Source organism: Coenobita brevimanus, chromosome 29, assembly GCF_032717465.1.
Source record: "Coenobita brevimanus isolate Jiangsu-jjx chromosome 29, ASM3271746v2, whole genome shotgun sequence".
Lineage (NCBI taxonomy): Eukaryota > Metazoa > Arthropoda > Malacostraca > Decapoda > Coenobitidae > Coenobita > Coenobita brevimanus.
This window is the reverse complement of record NC_136982.1, coordinates 30,644,766-30,664,058: the sequence shown is the minus strand read 5'-3', so window position 1 is coordinate 30,664,058 and position 19,293 is coordinate 30,644,766. Positions and strand designations below refer to the sequence as shown.

General features: G+C 41.4%; 1 protein-coding gene across 4 annotated transcripts in view; it reads left to right on the top strand.

Moving 5' to 3' along the window:
• LOC145395050 (uncharacterized) overlaps positions 1-19,293 on the top strand; it is a 1,083,039-nt gene that overhangs the window by 880,888 nt on the left and 182,858 nt on the right. For all 4 annotated transcript variants that reach the window (XM_080268801.1, XM_080268802.1, XM_080268803.1 and 1 more), the window contains exons 33-34: positions 4,600-4,812; positions 16,447-16,644. In XM_080268801.1, coding sequence (XP_080124927.1) covers positions 4,600-4,812; positions 16,447-16,644 — 411 coding nt within the window. The remainder of the gene's footprint in view (positions 1-4,599; positions 4,813-16,446; positions 16,645-19,293) is intronic.

Genomic DNA, 19,293 nt, shown 5'->3' with positions numbered 1-19,293 from the left:
AAAATATCTAAGACATAGACAGTACAGTACTTAAGATACAACTGATATAACAAGAATATGGCTGCTCACCTTAACCAAAGAAGATAATGGGCTTGATGGTTGTAAGAAGGGGTTCCGAGGCAGGGTGAGGCACTTAGTGTGCACCCCCTGCATCACCTGATGGACTGCCAACCGCATCACCTGCCTCACCAACCTCCTCATCAACACTTTCCCGAGCCACCTCACTCACTTCCTCATTGAATCCTTCAGAGTCTGTTGATGACAACACTGACATCAACTCATCCTCTAGTTCCTCCCCAGGAATTGGCTCTGCAGAAGAAGGCACTGCTTCCTTGGGTTCCTGAATTTGTGATGGTCACTGAATGTAACAGGTGATGAGGGTTTGTTTCCTCCTGTTAATTTCTTGATGGTGCTTCTCTGTGTAGTAGCAGAACGGTCTGTCTAGTGAACTCAGAACTTCTTCCTTTTGTTGCTGGCACAGTCCCATGCTGCCGAATTCCTCCTTGAACCTATTCAGGGCACACAGGAATCGACTAATCCTAGGCATTGGCAAATCACTCTCCATCGGAGGTGGGTGTCATTCTCGAGGTTCACACCGGAAAACACTGGTTTTGGGCAGTTTTTTCCTGCTACCTCACGTCGTGTGGATGTGACTCATGTACTTTGGTTAGGAAAATACAAAAAAATGTACTAGGAGTTTCGCATACTAGGGGGATGTACTGTATTTGCACTGACATTTAAGTTATTCCAAAAAGAAGAAAACTGAAACTGTTATAACATTAGAAAATATAAGTTGATCTGATGCAGCAAGCTAATCATTTAAAACAACCCCCAGTACGATGATGTAATGGTGCCAGATTTCATTAAAAGAAATTAGTTGTGTTATTTTTCTGGTTCTCTTGCCTCCTAATTTGATGTTTTGCTTAGTTTAGTAAAGTTTATATACAAGCATCTGTGTCAGCCCACTTTCCTCAGCAGTGGCCTTCTCTTCTCCATAAATTCATAATAACTCATTAGTCTCAGAAGTCATCCCTCCCAGAAGTCAGAATAAATCTTCACCACTGTTTGCATGTACAGTATTCATGATGCTTTGAAATAATAAATGTAAACATAATGCTATATACAGGTACTGTACAGTACCAAATTGTATTGAATGTCAGTATTCATTCACATAAATTCATACATACTTCAAGCTAGCTAGATGACTGAGATGTGAATAGAGGCTTGAGGCAGATCTCCAGTACATCAGTTTTTTTCGTCTGAAAATGATGATGATGATGATGATGACTTTGGTTTTACTGTAATAAGACAAAAAAATTACAAAAAGTTTTAATTCTTATCGATTAACAAAACAGACTTTGGCGAAGTTGCCTGAACATCAAGTACAGTATGTACATACAACAGATTTTAAATGCAGCTTTGGGCATATTACATCTTACCTTTTTGGCCAGGATATAGTGGTAATTTTGGTCTTTAAATTTGATAATTAAGACATTTTGTAGGTTTTGTTGTGCATTATAGTAAAATCATAGGTAGAGGGGGGAAAAAGTATTGTACAGCATTGTATTGTAGAGAGTTCAAGCCTGTGTTTACAACATCATGCTCCTTCAGTCCCTGTGCCAGAGCACTCATGTGAGCTTCCCTTTCTGTAGAATATGAGTTATCCAAAAAAATTTGATAATATGGACTGGCTTTCCTGTAAATTAGTCAGGATTAGCTGGATTTACTTTAATGGTGCATGGTATCAGTGCACACACATGACTGACACTAGAGAGAACAGGCAGGAGGGAGGTATACAGACAGTGGGGTTGTTGAGTGAACAAAGTTGCCTGTGACTGACAGCTGGTGATCATAATGTGCACCTCTTAGTTAACAACACTTTACCTGGTGGGTTTTGTGCTGATCATAATTTTACTCCGCCATGGCAGTTATTCAGCTGTGAGCAGGATGGTGATCATTAAAATGAAATACTATATTGTATGCCAGATTTTTTTTTTTTTTTTTTTTTTTTTTTTTTTTATAATGGGTGCAAGGAGCCAAGGTATGTAGATATGTGGAAAGCCAACTTAGCACACTAGCCACATACTGTATCTTGCAAAGCTACTCATTAAGCTGATCCCCAGCTTATGTAGGTAATGTGTTAACCAAGTTCCCAGTGTCTGCAGAAACCACTTAATCAGGTCCCTTCATTACAGTTAGTAATGTTTTAACCAAATCTCTCTCCTGACTTCCACATTCTTACTAAGAAACATATAAAGGAGTGACCCCAGCTTGCTTACTTGTGTGCTTTCAAAGGACATACCCTGCTACTGGTATATGCAGTAGATGTAAAACAGACCTAAGACAGTTACATTAAAGAGACTTAAAGCTATAATGCAATGGCAGGTACTGTCACTACCACTGTTGCAGCTAGCATCATAACCACTAAAACAGCTACCATCAGTACCATTGCTATAGCTGCCATCACTGCCACTTTTATAGCTACCATCATTACCACTACTGGTACTGCATCTACCATCACTACCACTACTACAGCTACCATCACAACCACTACTACAGTGACTACAGATACCATCGCTACTGCTACTACAGCGACCATCATCACCAATACTGCTGTCATTACTATTACCACAACCACCTTCATTACCACTACAATAGTTGCCATCACTGTCATAGCTATAACTACCATCACTGTTACTACTACTACATTTGCCATCACTACCACAGCTACCCATCACAAGCACTGCAACAACTACTATCATGTCTTTACCACAGTTGCCATCACTACAACTAGGTCTGCCATCATTTCCACTGTCTGGAAGGCATTTCTTACCATTTTTAATTCATGTTCATGGTGACAATCCTGTGTACATAGTTAGTGTATCATGCTTATGTTGACTGTACAAGAGGGTATGCAGTGTATGCATTAACTAAAGGTCTGCTGTACACTGTATTCATATAAAGTGATCCCTTGGTTAGGGCACATAAGTAGTACTGCACCTATTGCATGATAATGAAATTGTGCAATAATGAAAACAAAGAACCTATGGGATTTTTCCTAATCGGTACTGGGCACTCACTTGTAAACCCAATTTTTCCCTTTGACAACAATGTAGACCCACTAAATACATACGTACTGGTATGAGAAGTATCTGAAAGACATACAGGCATGGTTAAGTTAATAGAAAATGATGAAAAGGGCACAATAAGGAAGAAACATAGACCATATAGAGACCTGAGATGGGCTTGAAGTAAGGGGTTATGAGGCTAGGAGATGGAGAGTTAGTGCTTTCCACCACCTGGAATTAACTTCTTGAGTAGGGTCGCATCTTTTGAATCTTTCAGAACCTTCAGAAATCACAGATTTTGTACTATCATTGTTGGCAGAAACAAAATTAGGTGCATGATGGCTATTTTTTTGTGGAGGAGGGGGGGACAAAAAATGCATGTTAACAGCATGAGTGCAGATTTTCATGTAGTAGTGATAATGAAGACTGCTATAAGCATGTGAATGGGGACAAAACAACCTTGTCTCTTTTAATGCTAGTAAAACTAAATATATACAGTTTACTAATAGACAGATATTGCCAGATTCGTACATTACCTTCAGTGCTACTAATATTCCCATCTAAAGTATTGAAATTCTTGGTGTCTCACTTAACAGTGCCCTCAGCTGGACCTCTCATGTCAGATCACTTGCTAAAACCGCCTTAAAGAAACTTGGATTATTGTACAGAGTCTGTAACTTCTTCGCCGATGAGCAGTTAGCTATAATTTATAAGAGTCATGTGCGCTCTCAGCTTGAATATTGCTCACCCTTGTGGAATGGTTGTGGAGAGGTTGCATTAAGACAACTAGACAAAATTCAGAATAAAGCTGTTAGAATCATTAACAACCCTGCCATTACATATAAACTACCTCCCCTGCAAGTAAGAAGGAATGTTTCCTCCCTTGCATTATTTTACAGACATTTTTTTGGCAAATGCTCAGGCGAAGTTGCGTCCATGGTGCCACCTCTCCATGCCTTCCCTCGAGCTACACGGGCTCATGACTGGAATGTCACTCAACCATATTGCAGAACTTCTGCCTAGCAGAATTCTTTCATTCCCCGAACTGCATCTCTCTGGAACTTGCTTCCCCAGAGTTGTTTTCCTCCAAATTTCAACCCACAACTGTTCAAGTCTAACTGTTACAGATATTTTATGAATAGAGGACACCAGTAATCTGGTGTACGGATTATTTTTTTTTCCCCCATTTGTTTTTCCTTCCTCCATCCTGTTATTTAAAAAAAAATAATAAAAAAAGTGTACAATAATGAAGGAATCACACTATAGTATATCATAAGCATTTCAGTATGCTTATGAAGCTGTATGTCATCATCATAAAAGGAAATCCTTGTGGTACAGTAAATATCAGAGAGTACTTATTCATTGTAGTTGTAGTAACTTCTACATATGTGAATATACCAGTACCAAATACTCTTACATCAAATCCAAATATTCTGTCCCAGTAGGTTATCTGGAAAAACCATGTAAATCTTACCTCCTTCAGGTTGTTTCCTTATCCAGTGTACCAAATAACTCTTACTCATCACCACAGAACCTGCACACATCCCGCGAGACCCTAAGCCGTAGCCTGCGAGCTGCAGAGGACCAGGCTACCTCTCTAAGAACTAAGGTTGATGATATGAAGAGCAGGATGGCTTCAGCCTCAACTTCAGAGTCTGAGCTGAAAGACAAGCTCTCTTCCCTCAACCGTTCCCTAAAAGAGACTGTGTCTGCCTCATCAGCCATGCAGGAGGAGCTTAGTAGGGTAAGCTAGATATACTGTTTTGCATTCTTGTAAGATTTGTGATTATTTTATATTAAATTATCCTTTTACAAAATATTAAATTTAACAGCTACTCTGACAGACGTCTGGTAGCTCCTCTAATGAACATTGTCTGATTGTCAATATAATCAAGATTCAGTCTTTGTTTTCTTGAACATTTTCATCATTCAACTAAAATTTTTTTTTTAAAGGGTTCCTAAGATTGGTGTGTTTTCTGATTGATGAACACCATCCACTCCAGTCTGTGTCACTTCTTTACAATATAGTAGCTGGCTGTCTTTCCATCTCAGTATTATAATCTCTCCCAGGTACTGTACTACCCTACTGGAGATGGACTGTAATCTCTTTAAATTTTGACTATTCTAGTGGTTGTTATCCTGTTCCCTACCACTCCTGCTTATTTGTGGTCTTTATCCCTGCACTTAGATCTCTGCTCATTTCTTTCACTTTATCCATGGGTTATCAGTCTGTTATTGTTGTTGCCCATTTATGAATAGTTCTGCAAAATATAGAAGGAGACTGTAGCACGGGCCGAACTGGGTGGTACTCCCGAGGGGAATGGGAATGCTGGTGGTAAGGAGAGTTGGAGCTCCTGTTTCACCAGCTATCTAACCATCCCCTTTGCTGAACTTTTCAGTGTGACAGTAGCATAGAGAGTAGACCAGCATACTCTCCCAAACATTTCCTTTAACTATCTTATGCACTACACCACATGCACTTTACATTTCACACAACGTATCCCACTACATTACAGGGGTTGGTGCCAGCAAGGGCATGCAACCAGAAAACTTTGCCCCCGCTACCTAGTGGCGGGTGACGGGGGTTCCGCCGGCATAGATCATGGGTCCAGGGTGACATGGGGCTCGAGCTTGTGCTAGAGGGTACAGGACATTTCAGTTCCCAGGCTGCCGCTTCCGCCCGATAGAGAGAGATCCGAACCTGGGAGTAGCGCCCCAGGAGGCTGCCCTATCAGTGGGTGTATAATGGCAGGATAGTTGCAGTGCCAAGACACGCTTGGAGGGTGTCCCTGCAGCTGTCGTGGCAGGATGCCCCAAGGCCACAACCACAGCCACTGGTAAGCTGTTGGGCTAAGGGTCCCAGATCCATTGCCTGGACCTTGGACTGTGCAGTGAGTGGGACCTGTGGTATATCTGTCCCCCTTTATTAATACTGACTGTGACAAAATGCAAGAATAAGTTTCAAAGCAAGCTTGAGGACAGTAAATCACCCAGGGGGATGAGGGTGGGTTCATGGAATGTGGGAAGTTTGAGGGGAAGAGCGGGGGGAGTCATTGAGGCATTCAGTAGGAGTTGGGTGCATGTGGCGTGTTTGCAGGAAGTCTGGTACAGGGGTGGATCAGCCAGAAAGATTGTTGGGAAGGACTGTTACTCTAAGTTGTTTTGGCAGGGGGGGGGGACAGACGGATATGGGGGTGTTGGTGTGATGGTTGCGGAGAAATGGGTGGAATATGTTATGCATGTTATGAGAGTAAGCGATAGGATATTGGTAGTGAAAATTCTATTCGGTAGAAAGATAGCTGCCATTATATCAGCATATGCTCCATAGGCAGGATTGGATGAAGCAGAGAAAGATAGATTTTGGGATGATTTAATACGTGTAGTAGGTGGTATGCAGGATGATGAGATAGTGGTTTTGGGAGGGGACTTAAATGGTCATGGAGGTGAAGCAGCACAAGTTTATGAAGGATTACATGGGGGATGTGCGTATGGTATAAGGAATGTGGAAGGGGAAAGGATACTCGAGTTTGGGAAGGCAACGGACATGATTGTGTGCAACACATATTTTAGGAAAAGAGAGAGTAGGTTAATTATGCATGAGTCTGGGGGAAATAACAGTCAGATAGATTATTTTCTGGTTAGGAGGGCTGATAGGAGGTTAGTGAGGGATGTTAAAGTTAGGAAGTGAGGAGTGGTTGCAGCAGCACAAACTATTGATTTGTGATATGGTGTTTGAAGAATGAGTGATGAAAAAGAGGACTTATGTACCTAGGAGGAAAATATGGAATCTGAAAAACCAAGTAGTAAGGGATGCCTTCTATAGAGAGATGAGGAGAGTGGTGGCTGAACAGGGAGCTGTAGACAGAGGCGTTAATGAACAGTACAGAGCCCTCAAGAACAATCTCTTGAGAGTTACTGATGTAACATGCGATTGGACAAGAGGACCACCAAGACATAAAGTAACTTGGTGGTGGGATGAGGGTGTAGAAGCTGCAGTTAAGAAGAAAAGATGGCTTTTCCGGGAATGGAAGAAGGGTGGTAGCAAGGAGGAATACTTGTCTGCCAAGCGTAGGGCTAGAAGAGAGGTATACAGGGCGAAGTCTGAGTCACAGAGACTTATACTTGAAAACCTAAATCGTGGGCAAAGGAAAAATTTGATATTTAAGGTGGCAAATCAGATGAAGAGGGATAATCGGGATATTATAGGCGAGCAGTGTGTGAAGAATGATGAAGGAAGGGTAGTGGTGAACAGTGAGGATATTAAAGGTGCATGGAGAGAGCATTATAACTGATTGTTGAATGAGGAGTTTGACTGGGACAGGGAGGGTTTAGAGCCAGCAGATCCAGTGTTTGGCCCTTAGCCTTTGATTGATGCTGCTACTGTGAGTGAGGCAGTAGGCAGGATGAAGGTGGGGAAGGCAGCAGGTGTGTCTGGGTTGACTGCCGATATGTTGAAGACCTCAGGAGATATAAGAGGGAGGTTAGTCACTGACCTGATAGATATGATTATTTTATGAGTGTGTTGTCTCAGATGATTGGCTGAAGAGTGTAATTGTAAATGTGTATAAAGGGAAGGGTGATGTCCTGGAAAGAGGATTTTATAGAGGTATAAAGCTTTTAGATCAGATAATGAAGGTAATGGAGAGAGTTTTAGAAGGTATGATTAGAGAAAGAGTGAATATTGATGAGATGCAGTTTGGGTTTATGCCAGGTAAGGGGACCACTGATGCCATATTCATTGTTCGACAGCTTCAGGAAAAATATATTGGTAAGAAAAGGGATCAGTATTTTGTTTTTGTTGATTTGGAAAAGGCCTTTGACAGAGTCCCTTGAGAGGTGGTGAAGTGGGCAATGAGAAAGCTTATCTTGGAGGAGTGGCTTGTTAGGGTGGTTATGGCTATGTATGTGGGTGCTCACACCCAGGTAAGAGTGAATGGAGATTTGAGTGATGAGTTTTCCGTGAATGTTGGTGTGCATCAGGGGTCAGTTTTGAGTCCCATGTTGTTTATCATGGTACTTGAAGCCCTCTCACATGACTTTAGAAACGGACTTCCGTGGGAGATGTTGTATGCTGATGATTTGGTCTTGATTGCAGAGAATGAAAGGGAGGCAGAGGAAAAGTTTAGGAAGTGGAGAGATGGTATGGGGCACAGGGGCTTGGGAGTAAATGTGGATGGAACGAAGGTAATGATATCTAGGGTTGGTGGCAGTACTGTCAAAGACGAGGGAGAGTGGCCATGTGCAGTTTGTCACAAGGGTGTGGGAAGTAATTCCATCTTGTGCAGTGTTTGTGATAAATGGGTGCACAGGAGATGTAGTGGTATCAGAGGTAGACTGCGAGATAATGCTGATTTTATGTGTACGGCGTGCCGGGGAGAGCAGGTGGAGATTGTCAGGTGTGAAAGGATTGAACTTGCTGGTGAATCTCTTGAGTGTGTGGAAGAGTTTTGTTATTTGGGAGACATGTTGTATGCTGGAGGTGGGGCTGGAGCTAGCTCTGTGGCTAGGGTGAGAAGTGGATGGAAGAAGTTAGGGAGCTCTTGCCCCTCCTGACATTGAGAGGACTATCCCTACATGCTGCAGGGTCTTTGTGTGTAGCATGTGTTAGGAGTGTGGTGCTGTATGGTAGTGAGACCTGGGCAGTGGGGGAGGAGGATATTCGCTGGCTCAGACGTACAGAAGTGACAATGATTGGGTGGATGTGTAGTGCGTCCCTGCGTGCAAGGTCTGGGGGGGACTGGGTTTGCGATGGAAGAGTTGAGAGGTAGGATGGGACTGGAGTGTATTGGTGTTGTGATGAGGAGAGGTAGATTGAGATGGTTTGGACATGTGGAGAGGATGGGGGATGATAATTGGGTGAGGAAGGTGAGAAGTGTTAATATTGGGGGTGGGGTAACGAGGGGTAAACCAAGAAAGACATGAGACTAGGTCATTAAGTGTGACCGCAGGGTTAAGGGACTGAACAGGGAGGCTGCAATGGATCCTGCAGCATGGAGAGCCGCCATTAGGTGACCAAGGCCGACGCATGCAAGCATGTTGGAGTTTTTAAAAACTAAACGAAAATATACGGTAAACTCGCCCGGAACACGTTCTTGGCAAACACGCTCGCAATTATACACGGTTAGTGCTGGGATATGTATAAGATAACGTAAGATTAACCCTTACACCGCGGGCTTGTTTTGCTTTGACTTGCGGCTCCCGCGGGCATAGTCGCGCTCCGACAGACTCTCTAAAAATATTTGCCAAAAATCAGTTATTAGTCCTTGAATATTAAAATCACATATACTTATGGCACATACCTTCAGCTTTCTCCTTGGGTGTTTGTTGAGCCTTCGTTGAGTACCGTAAAACTTGTGGAGACCTCTGAAGTTGGGTAACAAAGTCACCACTTTACACTTCCCGACAACTCGTAATATGATTACCACAGCCTGATATTATCACTAGAAACACTAATCTATGATTCTCAAATAGTTTGGAATCCATACTACCCCAAAAAAACACTGTGAAAGCAATGAAAATTACGAGGGCGTATGACCATCCCACTTCCGATCGTTCGCCACTAGTGTTGTCTGTTATTCATAAAAACACTGACAGTTTATATTTCTGTTACTATATAACACTTATATATATCTACAGTCTTTATCCATAAGTTTCCTTCAGTAATAGTAGTTTATTGTCACTGTAGGGATTCAATTTCTTTCAGTAAAATACGTAGCATTCACTTTCTCGTCCTGTATACTAGCATTGAGAGTGAATGTCACTTTCACCTTCACTCTCATAACTCATAGTATTCATACATGCTAGAGTGAAACCTTCACTTTCATTACTCCTAGTATATATACTCGTATTCTTATAATACTACTCATTTACATTTCTATTTATGTTCTCTATTTTATTTACATTATTTACATTTCTATTTTATTTACATGTGTTATGCACTGTCACTTGAAGTAACTTATAAAACTATTTTCCACTGTTCACTTATATTTTCATTCATTGCTTTCTTGCTGTTTACACATTATTTACACTTTATTTACAATTCCACTTGCACTATTTTACTCAGTAAAAAGATCATAGTCATTCTCTATCAATTGTCAGCCCTTTACCTCTTTCCACACGAGGTTTAGTAGGGGGTAAAGGTCACAGGGCCCTTTGCATGGGGCTATAAAGCGGCGGAAGTTAGCAGGAGCAAATCAGACATACTCCCACTTTCAAAGACGACAGTGAACTGATAGTGGTGGCCTCCTGCCGCCTGGCTAGGGTAGGTGCAATACTACGAACTTCAGCCCTATGAGACATGCTAATATATAGCAATGAAATGATTGGCAGGAAACCAAGACAATACATAATAAATTAGGTAGTTCCAGGTGAATGTAAATATCACTTAGGCTTCTCCCTTCCTTCCTTATATGCATATTTATTACAAAAATAGATTATACGGCATATTTCAAGGGGAAATAAACAGCAAAAATTAGCGAACAAGTGCACGTGAGGTGTTGTCAGGTGATAATTAGCCAATTCCAGGTGTATGGCACTATCACTTACCTTATTTCTTTTTTGTATATATTATTTGGTATAAGAATAGGGCATAGGGCTTATTTCAATGGATGAAATCAGTGGAAAATTCCAGGGAAGATTTACTTAGCGTAGAATACAGTGTGGTGGCCTGCAATAATTAGGTAGTTCCAGGTGTTGTAAATATCACTTAGGCTTCTCCCTTCCTTTCTTATATATATTTTTATTTCGAAAATAGATTATACGGCATATTTCAAGGGGAAATAAACAGTGAAAATTAGCGAACGAGTGCACGTGAGGTGTTGTCAGGTGATAATTAGCCGATTCTAGGTGTATGGCACTCTCACTTACCTTATTTCTTTCTTGTATATATTATTTGGTATAAGAATAGGGCATAGGGCTTATTTCAATGGATGAAATCAGTGAAAAATTCCAGGGAAGATTTACTTAGCGTAGCATGGCCAGGCAGGCGAGAGGATAGGGTAATGGAGGGGAGGTAGGGAGGGGAGTCAAGAACGGGGAGAAATGGCTAAATTGTCAACAATGGATGGGAGTACAGATGAGATTAGGAGTGCAGACTAGTGTTGGACATTGGCAGTACTGATAGATGATACAAGCCACCACTTCAAAGCCCGGGCGAATTCAAAATAACACAGAATCACAAAAGTGTCGCCCCGCGGTATGATCCCTTGCTCCCAAGCGTCACGAAAGTGACGCCCCACGGTTAAGGGGTTAAAGAACCATTACGAAAACTATATATTTACGCAACAGAGGCCGTTGATAGGCCAAATCCTCGAACATCAGCTCAGCACGCACAGTTTGTTTTGATCATGTGATGTGACTCGCTGTACTGCTTTTCCTCAGTGCTGTATTTGTAAGTTAAATATTTACAGTACTGTTCTGGTAAGTTTATGTGCAAGTTAAAGTATTATTAAATAACATCAAGCAAGAAATAAAGTCTTATAACCAGTTTTCTGATAGGGGTCAGAATATTACCTTTTTTATTTGTTTGTTAAATATTTGCTGTACTGCTTTTCCACAGTACTGTATTTGTAAGTTAAATATTTACTATTCTTTTATGCACTTGTAAGTTAAAGCACTTATAGAAAGTTAAAGCATTAAATAAAGCCTGGTAACCAGTTATAGATTACACACGATCGGTGGGTTCCAAGACAATTCATCATCATGTCAGTTCCCTGTCAAAACATGAACGATTCCCCATCAGGATAATTCGCACCCTGTATGATTCCCCGTCATTCTATAAATATATTAATTAATCAATACTTTTATAAATATACTTATTATTAATTAATCAGTACTTTAATAACTATATTTCAGGGGGATCCATGAAAGTCTATGTTGTCTTGTTATTATTGTGACGGCGAACTGGCTTGACAGCGAATAGTCCAGAAACCATTTTGCTCCCTAGACTCCCTAAACGTGGTGTTTTGCTGTTATCTGCCATTGGTAATCAATATGAAGCACTTTAAGTGGTTAGAAGATTCATTTAATGTTATAACTTACAAATACAGTACTGCACAGCAAAACTTCGACATACAAATACGTAAACACAAAGCAACATTCCGACGCCGACTGGTTTCGGCATCGGAATGTTGCCTTGTGCTTAGGTATTTGTATGTTGAAGTTTTGCTGTGCAGTACTGTATTTGTAAGTCATAACATTAACCCCTTAAATGCGGCTGTGTACAGTCGATCCCCCCCGAGTGGCGGGATTGTATCGTGGTCTGAGTACCTGTAGGAAAATATTCGCCAAAAATCAGAGATTAACCCTAGAACATTATACTTGGTATGGCAGATAGTACTTACATTCAGCTTTCTCCAGAGACAGGTGTTGAGCCTTCGTGGACTACCCAAGGACTTGTGGAGACTTGCAAAGTTGGGTAACCAAATCTTCACTTTCACACCTCCAGCAACCCGGTTTCCCCTCTACCACAGCCTCATTCTGTCACAGTAAACTTTATACTACAACATAAAGGTAGTTAGGAATCCGTATTTGTACAATAAGCACTGAAAATAAGGCTAAAATCAACGGAGCATACGGCCGACATGCACTGTGGCGGCGGTCTTCCCGTCACTCAACAAACATTTCCATTTTCACAGCTAAAAACATGTATACTACATTATTTTCAATCATATTACTTCCCAAAAGATCACCACGGCGCGCTTTTTATTCTCCCTTACGTCCGCCACTTTATTCTCGTTCCTGTCGGCCGCTTGCACTGACTGGGAAGAGCTAGAACTCGCCATAATCTCACTTTGAAAGCCTGCAGTAAACTGACACTAAACAGGGGCAAACTGTGAGAAAAAAAGCTAGTCTTACAACTGGGGAAACAAGTGTTTCCTAGTAGCATAAACTGCTTGTGAGAGGAGATCGCAGATTTACAGTTCTGAGCGCTCAGAGCGCTGCCATGTATCACAGCCAGGCTGGCCGGGCCATGGTGGGGGGGGGGACGGGGGGGGAAAACGCGATATTTGGCAACAACTGAGGTTAGTAGTACAAAGGTAAAGTATGCTAGTTGTAGCTAGAGGGTGGTGGTACTGATAGACAATACCAGCTGGAGCCTGCTTGCCCGCGGTTATTCAAAATTAACTCAAATCGCAAACGCGATGATCCGCCGTTCTGTCCTTTGGGCTGACCGTCGCAAATGCGACGATCCGCGTTTAAGGGGTTAAATAAACCTTCTAACCACTTAAAGTGCTTCATATTGATTACCAATGGCAGATAACAGCAAAAGACCACGTTTAGGAGATCTAGGGAGCAAAATAAGTAGTTAAAACTTAAACGGTTTCGCGCTGAATGCGCCACGTTAGGAACGAAACCCACGCGTTGGGGGCGAGCTTGCTGTATATATAAATCCATGTCCATTTCTACTTATTAGTGTGGCAGTTAATATTTCTAGTCTGTTGTCTTGCCTTGAAAACTCTTTTCTGACCCATCAGATTGATATTTAGCATTATCCTCTCCAGTCCTTGCTGAGAACTCCTAAGTTTATATTGTAAGAGTTTTCTTGAACTCCATGTACTCCTGTCCCTGTGTTGTAGATAGCACCTCTTTTTTTTTAACTTGGTTGTCATTATAATGATTCTGTGTGATAGGTAATATGAAGCTCATATATATGTGGATGGTTATGCCTGTGAGGTTGAGCCATGATTTCAGGGCCTTGAATTGTCAGTGGATGAGTTTGTGTCTCATTATACAGTAATTGGCCATGCTGTTAATTGGTTCTTCCTGTCATGACTTCCTTTTTCCATACTTCTTGGGTCTTACCTTACTCCACCTTTAGGTGAGAATAGAGGCAGGATGTTGATGATGATGTTGCAAATGGTATGGCTTTTAAAACACAGGATGAAGGAATGGTATAGGACATCCCTTCTCCTTTAACCCCTTAACCGCGGGGCGTCACTTTCATGACGCTTGTGAGCAAGGGATCATACCGCGAGGCATCACTTTTGTGATTCTGTGTTATTTTGAATTCGCCCGGGCTTTCAAGTGGTGGCTTGTATCATCTATCAGTACTGCCAATGTCCAACACTAGTCAGCACTCCTAATCTCATCTGTACTCCCATCCATTGTTGACAATTTAGCCATTTCTCCCCGTTCTTGATTCCCCTCCCTACCTCCCCTCCATTACCCTCTCCTCTCGCCTGCCCGGCTGTGCTACGCTAAGTAAATCTTCCCTGGAATTTTCCACTGATTTCATCCATTGAAATAAGCCTTATGCCCTATTCTTATACCAAATAATATATACAAAAAAGAAATAAGGTAAGTGAGAGTGCCATACACCTGGAATTGGCTAATTATCACCTGACAACATCTCACGTGCACTCGTTCTCTACTTTTCGCTGTTTATTTCCCCTTGAACTATGCCGTATAATCTATTCTCGTAATAGAAATATACATAAGAAAGGAAGGGAGAAGCCTAAGTGATATTTACATTCACCTGGAACTACATAATTATTGCAGGCCACTACACTGTATTCTGAGCTAAGTAAATCTACCCTGGAATTTTCCACTGATTTCATCCGTTGAAATAAGCCCTATGCCCTATTCTTATACCAAATAATATATACAAAAAAGAAATAAGGTAAGTGATAGTGCCATACACCTGGAATTGGCTAATTATCACCTGACAATACCTCATGTGCACTCGCTCGCTAATTTTTGCTGTTTATTTCTCCTTGATATATGCCGTATAATCTATTCTCGTAATAAAAATATATATAAGGAGGGAAGGGAGAAGCCTAAGTGATGCTTACATTCACCTGGAACTTCCTAATTTATTATGTATTGTCTAGATTTCCTGCCAATCATTTCATAGCTGTATATTAGCAGCTGTCACAAGGCTGACGTTGGGAGTATTGCACTCCCCCTAGGCAGGCCACCAGTATCAGTTTACTGTCGTCTTTAATAATTATAAATAATAATTTGGTTTTACGCCAGGTATCCCCGAAGGGCTAAGGCGTTGCCCCTGGGTAGAGGACTTTTGGACTGGAGCATGTAGCATTTTATGACCGGATGCCCTTCCTGATGTCTACCAATGACCCTTGGGTGGATTCAATCCTCCGACCCTTCGGTCAGAGCGGAGCGCACTAACCCACTGAGCCACGGCTGCTACGTCGTCTTTCAAGGTGAAAGTATGTTGGATTTGCGCCTTTCAAATTCCGCCGCTTTTTAGCCCCATGCAAAGGGCCCTGTGACCTCTACCCCCTACTAAACCTCGTGTGGAAAGGGGTAAAGAGCTGACAAATGATAGAGAGTGACTACGATCTTTCTGGTGAGTAAAACAGTGCAAGTGGAAATGTAAATAATGTGTAAACAACAAGAAAGCAATGAATGTAAATATAAGTGAACAGTGGAAAATAGTTTTATAATTTACTGCAAGTGACAGTGCCTAACACAGTGTAAATAAAATAGAAATGTAAATAATGTAAATAAAATAGAGAATGTAAATAGAAATGTAAATGAGTATTATTATAATAATAACGAGTATATATACTAGGAGTAATGAAAGTGAAGGTTTCACTCTAGCATGTATGAATAAAGTGAGTTATGAAAGTGAAGGTGAAAGTGACATTCACTCTCAACGCTAGTATACAGGACGAGAAAGTGAATGCTACATATTTTACTAAGAGAAAAATTGAATGCCTACAGTGACAATAAATTACTATTACTGAAGGAAACTTCTGGATAAAGACTGTAGACATATATAAGTGTTATATAGTAATAGAAATATAAAGTGTGAGGGGTTTTATGAATAATAAATTTGACTGAACACCAGCGGCGAACGATCGCAAGTGGGAAGGTCATACGCCCTCGTAATTTTCATTGCTTTCACAGTGTTTTTTTTTTTTTGGAGTATGGATTCCAAACTATTTGAGAATCATAGAATAGTGTTTCTAGTGATAATATCAGGCTATGGTAATCATATTACGGGTTGTCGGGAAGTGTAAAGTGGAGACTTTGTTACCCAACTTCAGAGGTCTCCACAAGTCCTACGGAACTCGACGAAGGCTCAACAAACATCCCAGGAGAAAGCTGAAGGTATGTGCCATATGCATATGTAATTTTAATATTCTAGGTCTAATAACTGATTTTTGGCAAATATTTTTAGAAAGTCTGTCGGAGCGCGAATATGCCCGCGGGAGCCGCAAGTCAAAGCAAAACAAGCCCGCGGTTTAGGGGTTAATGTATATGATGTAAAAAATCAAGGAGGTTTGCTTCAGTTCTTTCTGCCTATTATATACAGTTAGGATGATCATCAAGATGATTACCAGTGAAAGTTGTTTATTGTATTGTACCAGTTTAATGTCTTTGTGTCTATTTTGACCTTTCTTCCATTTAGTCTCAGACTCAGCTGTCTCGCAGTGAGTCTGAGCGACGACAGCTGGAGGAACGGGTGGCTGAACTACAGGGTGCTCTCTCCGATCTGCGCCGCCAGAAAGACCAACTCGCAGAGGCTAAGAGCAAAACACAGCAGGACCTCTCCAACGCTGAGCTGCGCAATGCTGAGTTGGAGATGAGCATGAAGTCTCTAAAAGGGGTCAGTCATGCACCATTAGCATACATGTGTATAAATGGCTAATATCAACCTTATACAGAAAAAAGTCAAATTCATGAGGCTGATATAATACAGTAGACGCTTAGTTTACGGTGCCTATGTATCCAGGAATTTTACTGTATAAATTGAAATGCACAAATTGCACCATTGAAACCAGTGTTATATGGCAAATTGGTATGGTGAAATCCCAGAATTTTCCAAAAGTCTCCCCATTAGCCCTCATGAAAAATTTTTGCCCCCTCCTGATTATATCTGATATTTATTGTAGTACACATTCAACCTCTGGCAACATCACTGGACATAATAAAGAGTTAATTATAGTGTACGAAGTTGTAATAAGTGGTGATTGCTTACCGTAACAGGCAGTTGGGGTAATGTTTGGGTGTCGGGGAAGGGAGTATCTTCAGACAACTAAGGGTTGGTGAAAAAATATTTGAATAACATAAAGTATCAAGATGAGTAGATTGGTGGCTGAACAGAGAGATGTAGACAGAAGTGTTAATGAGCAATACAGAACTCTCAAGAATAATCTCTTGAGAGCTGTTGATTCATTGTGTGAATGGACAAGGGGCTCTCCTTATGAGGCAACATGGTGGTGAGCTGAGGAAATAGAAGCAGCATTTAAAGAGAAAAGAAAACTTTTCAGAGAAGGGAAGAGGGGTGGTAACAGAGAGGAATACTGTACCATACTTAGCTGCCAATTGTAGAGCCAGATAGGAGGTATACAGGGCAAAAACTGAGTCTCAAAGACTTTTATATTACTGAATACCCTAAACAGTGTGGAAAGGAAGAATGTGGTATTTAAGGTGGCAAATCTGATGAAGAAGGAATGCAGGATATCATAGGTGAGCAGTGTGTGAAGAATGATGACGGAAAGGGAGTGGTGGACAGTGAGCATATTACAGATGCCTGGAGAGAGCATTATAGCTGGCTGCTGGATGAGAAGTTTGACTGTAGAGAAGGTTTGGCGTCAGTGGATCCAGTGTTTGGCCCATGGCCTTTGGTGCTGCTACTGTGAGTAAAGCAGTAGGCAGGATGCAGTTAGGGAAGGCAGCAGGTGTGTCTGGGTTAACTGCCAAAATGTTGATGTCATGGGAGATCTAAGAATGGGTTTAGTTAGTGATTTTATAAATTAAATTATATATGAATGTGTTGTTCCAGATAACTGGCTGATGTGTGATTTAGACAGTGGGAAGGGTGATACCCTGGAAAGAGGAAATTCTAGAGGCATAAAACTTTTGTACCAGATAATGAAGGTAATGGAGAGAGTCCTGGAAGGTATGACAAGGTAAAGACTGAATACTGATGAGATGCTGTTTGGGTTTATGCCAGGCAATGGGACCAGTGATGTCACATTCATTGTATGACAGCATCAGAAAAAATATAAGGAAAGAAAAAGGAGTTATACTTTGTTTTTGTTGATTTGGAGATGGTATGCAACAGAGTCCCTAGGGAGGTGATGAAGTGGGCAATGAGAAAGCTTGGGATCAAGGAGCAGTTGGTTTGCATAGTTATGCCTATGTATATGGTTGCCTGCACCTATGTGAGAGTGAATGGAGTGATGAGTTCTCCTTAAATGTTGACATACATCAGGGGGAAGTCTTGATCCCCTAATTGCTTGTCTTGGTGCTTGAAACTCTTTCACATGACATCAAAAATTGTACTCACATGAGAGATATATGCAGATGACTTGGTGTTGATCACAGAAAATGAAAGGGAGGCTGAGGAAAGACTTCGGAAGTGGAGAGTCATAATTGGGCACATGGGTTTGAGAGTAAATGCAGATAAAACAAAGGTGATGACATCAAGAGCTAGTGACAGTACTATTAAAATAGAGGAAGTGGGCCATGTGCAGTTTGCCAGCAGGGAGTGGTAAGTAACTCCATCTTGTGCAGCATTTTTGATAAAAAGGTGCATAAAAGATATTGTGGTATAAGAGGTAGGCTGCAAAATAATGCTGATTTCATGGGTGCAGTGTGTTGGGGGAGCATGTTTTAGAGACCGATAGGTGTGAATGGAATGACCTTGCTGGTGAGTCTCTTGAGTTGTGGAAGAGTTTTGTTATTTGGGAGTCATGTTATGTGCTGGAGTTGGGCCTGGAGCTAGCTGTGTGGCTTGGGTAAGGAATGGTTGGAGGAAGTTCAGGCAGATGTTGCCTCTCCTAACACTGAGAGGGCTTCCCTCTATGCTAAGAGGTCCTTGTATGCGGCATGTATTAGGAATGTAATACTGTGTGGTAGTGAGACTTGGACAGTAAAGGAAGAGGATATTCTTAGGCTCAAACATTCAGAAATGACAGTGATTAGTTGGATGTGTAGTGTATCCTTGAATATGAGGCCTTGGGGGTCTAAGATTGCAGTTGAAGAGCTGAGAGGAAGGATGAGAAATTAATGTATTGGTATTGTGATGAGGAGGGGTTGATTGAGATGGTTTGGGCATGTTGAAAGGATGGAGGATGACAATTGGGTGCAGGTGAGAGGTGCAAATTGTTGACTGAAGGGTTGCAAAAGGCAAACCAAGAAGGACTAGAGATGAGGTCATTGTGTGGCATAAGAGATAAGGGACTGAATAGGGAAGCTGCCAGAGATTGAGTGGCATGGAGAAACATCATTAGGTTATGAAGACTGTTGC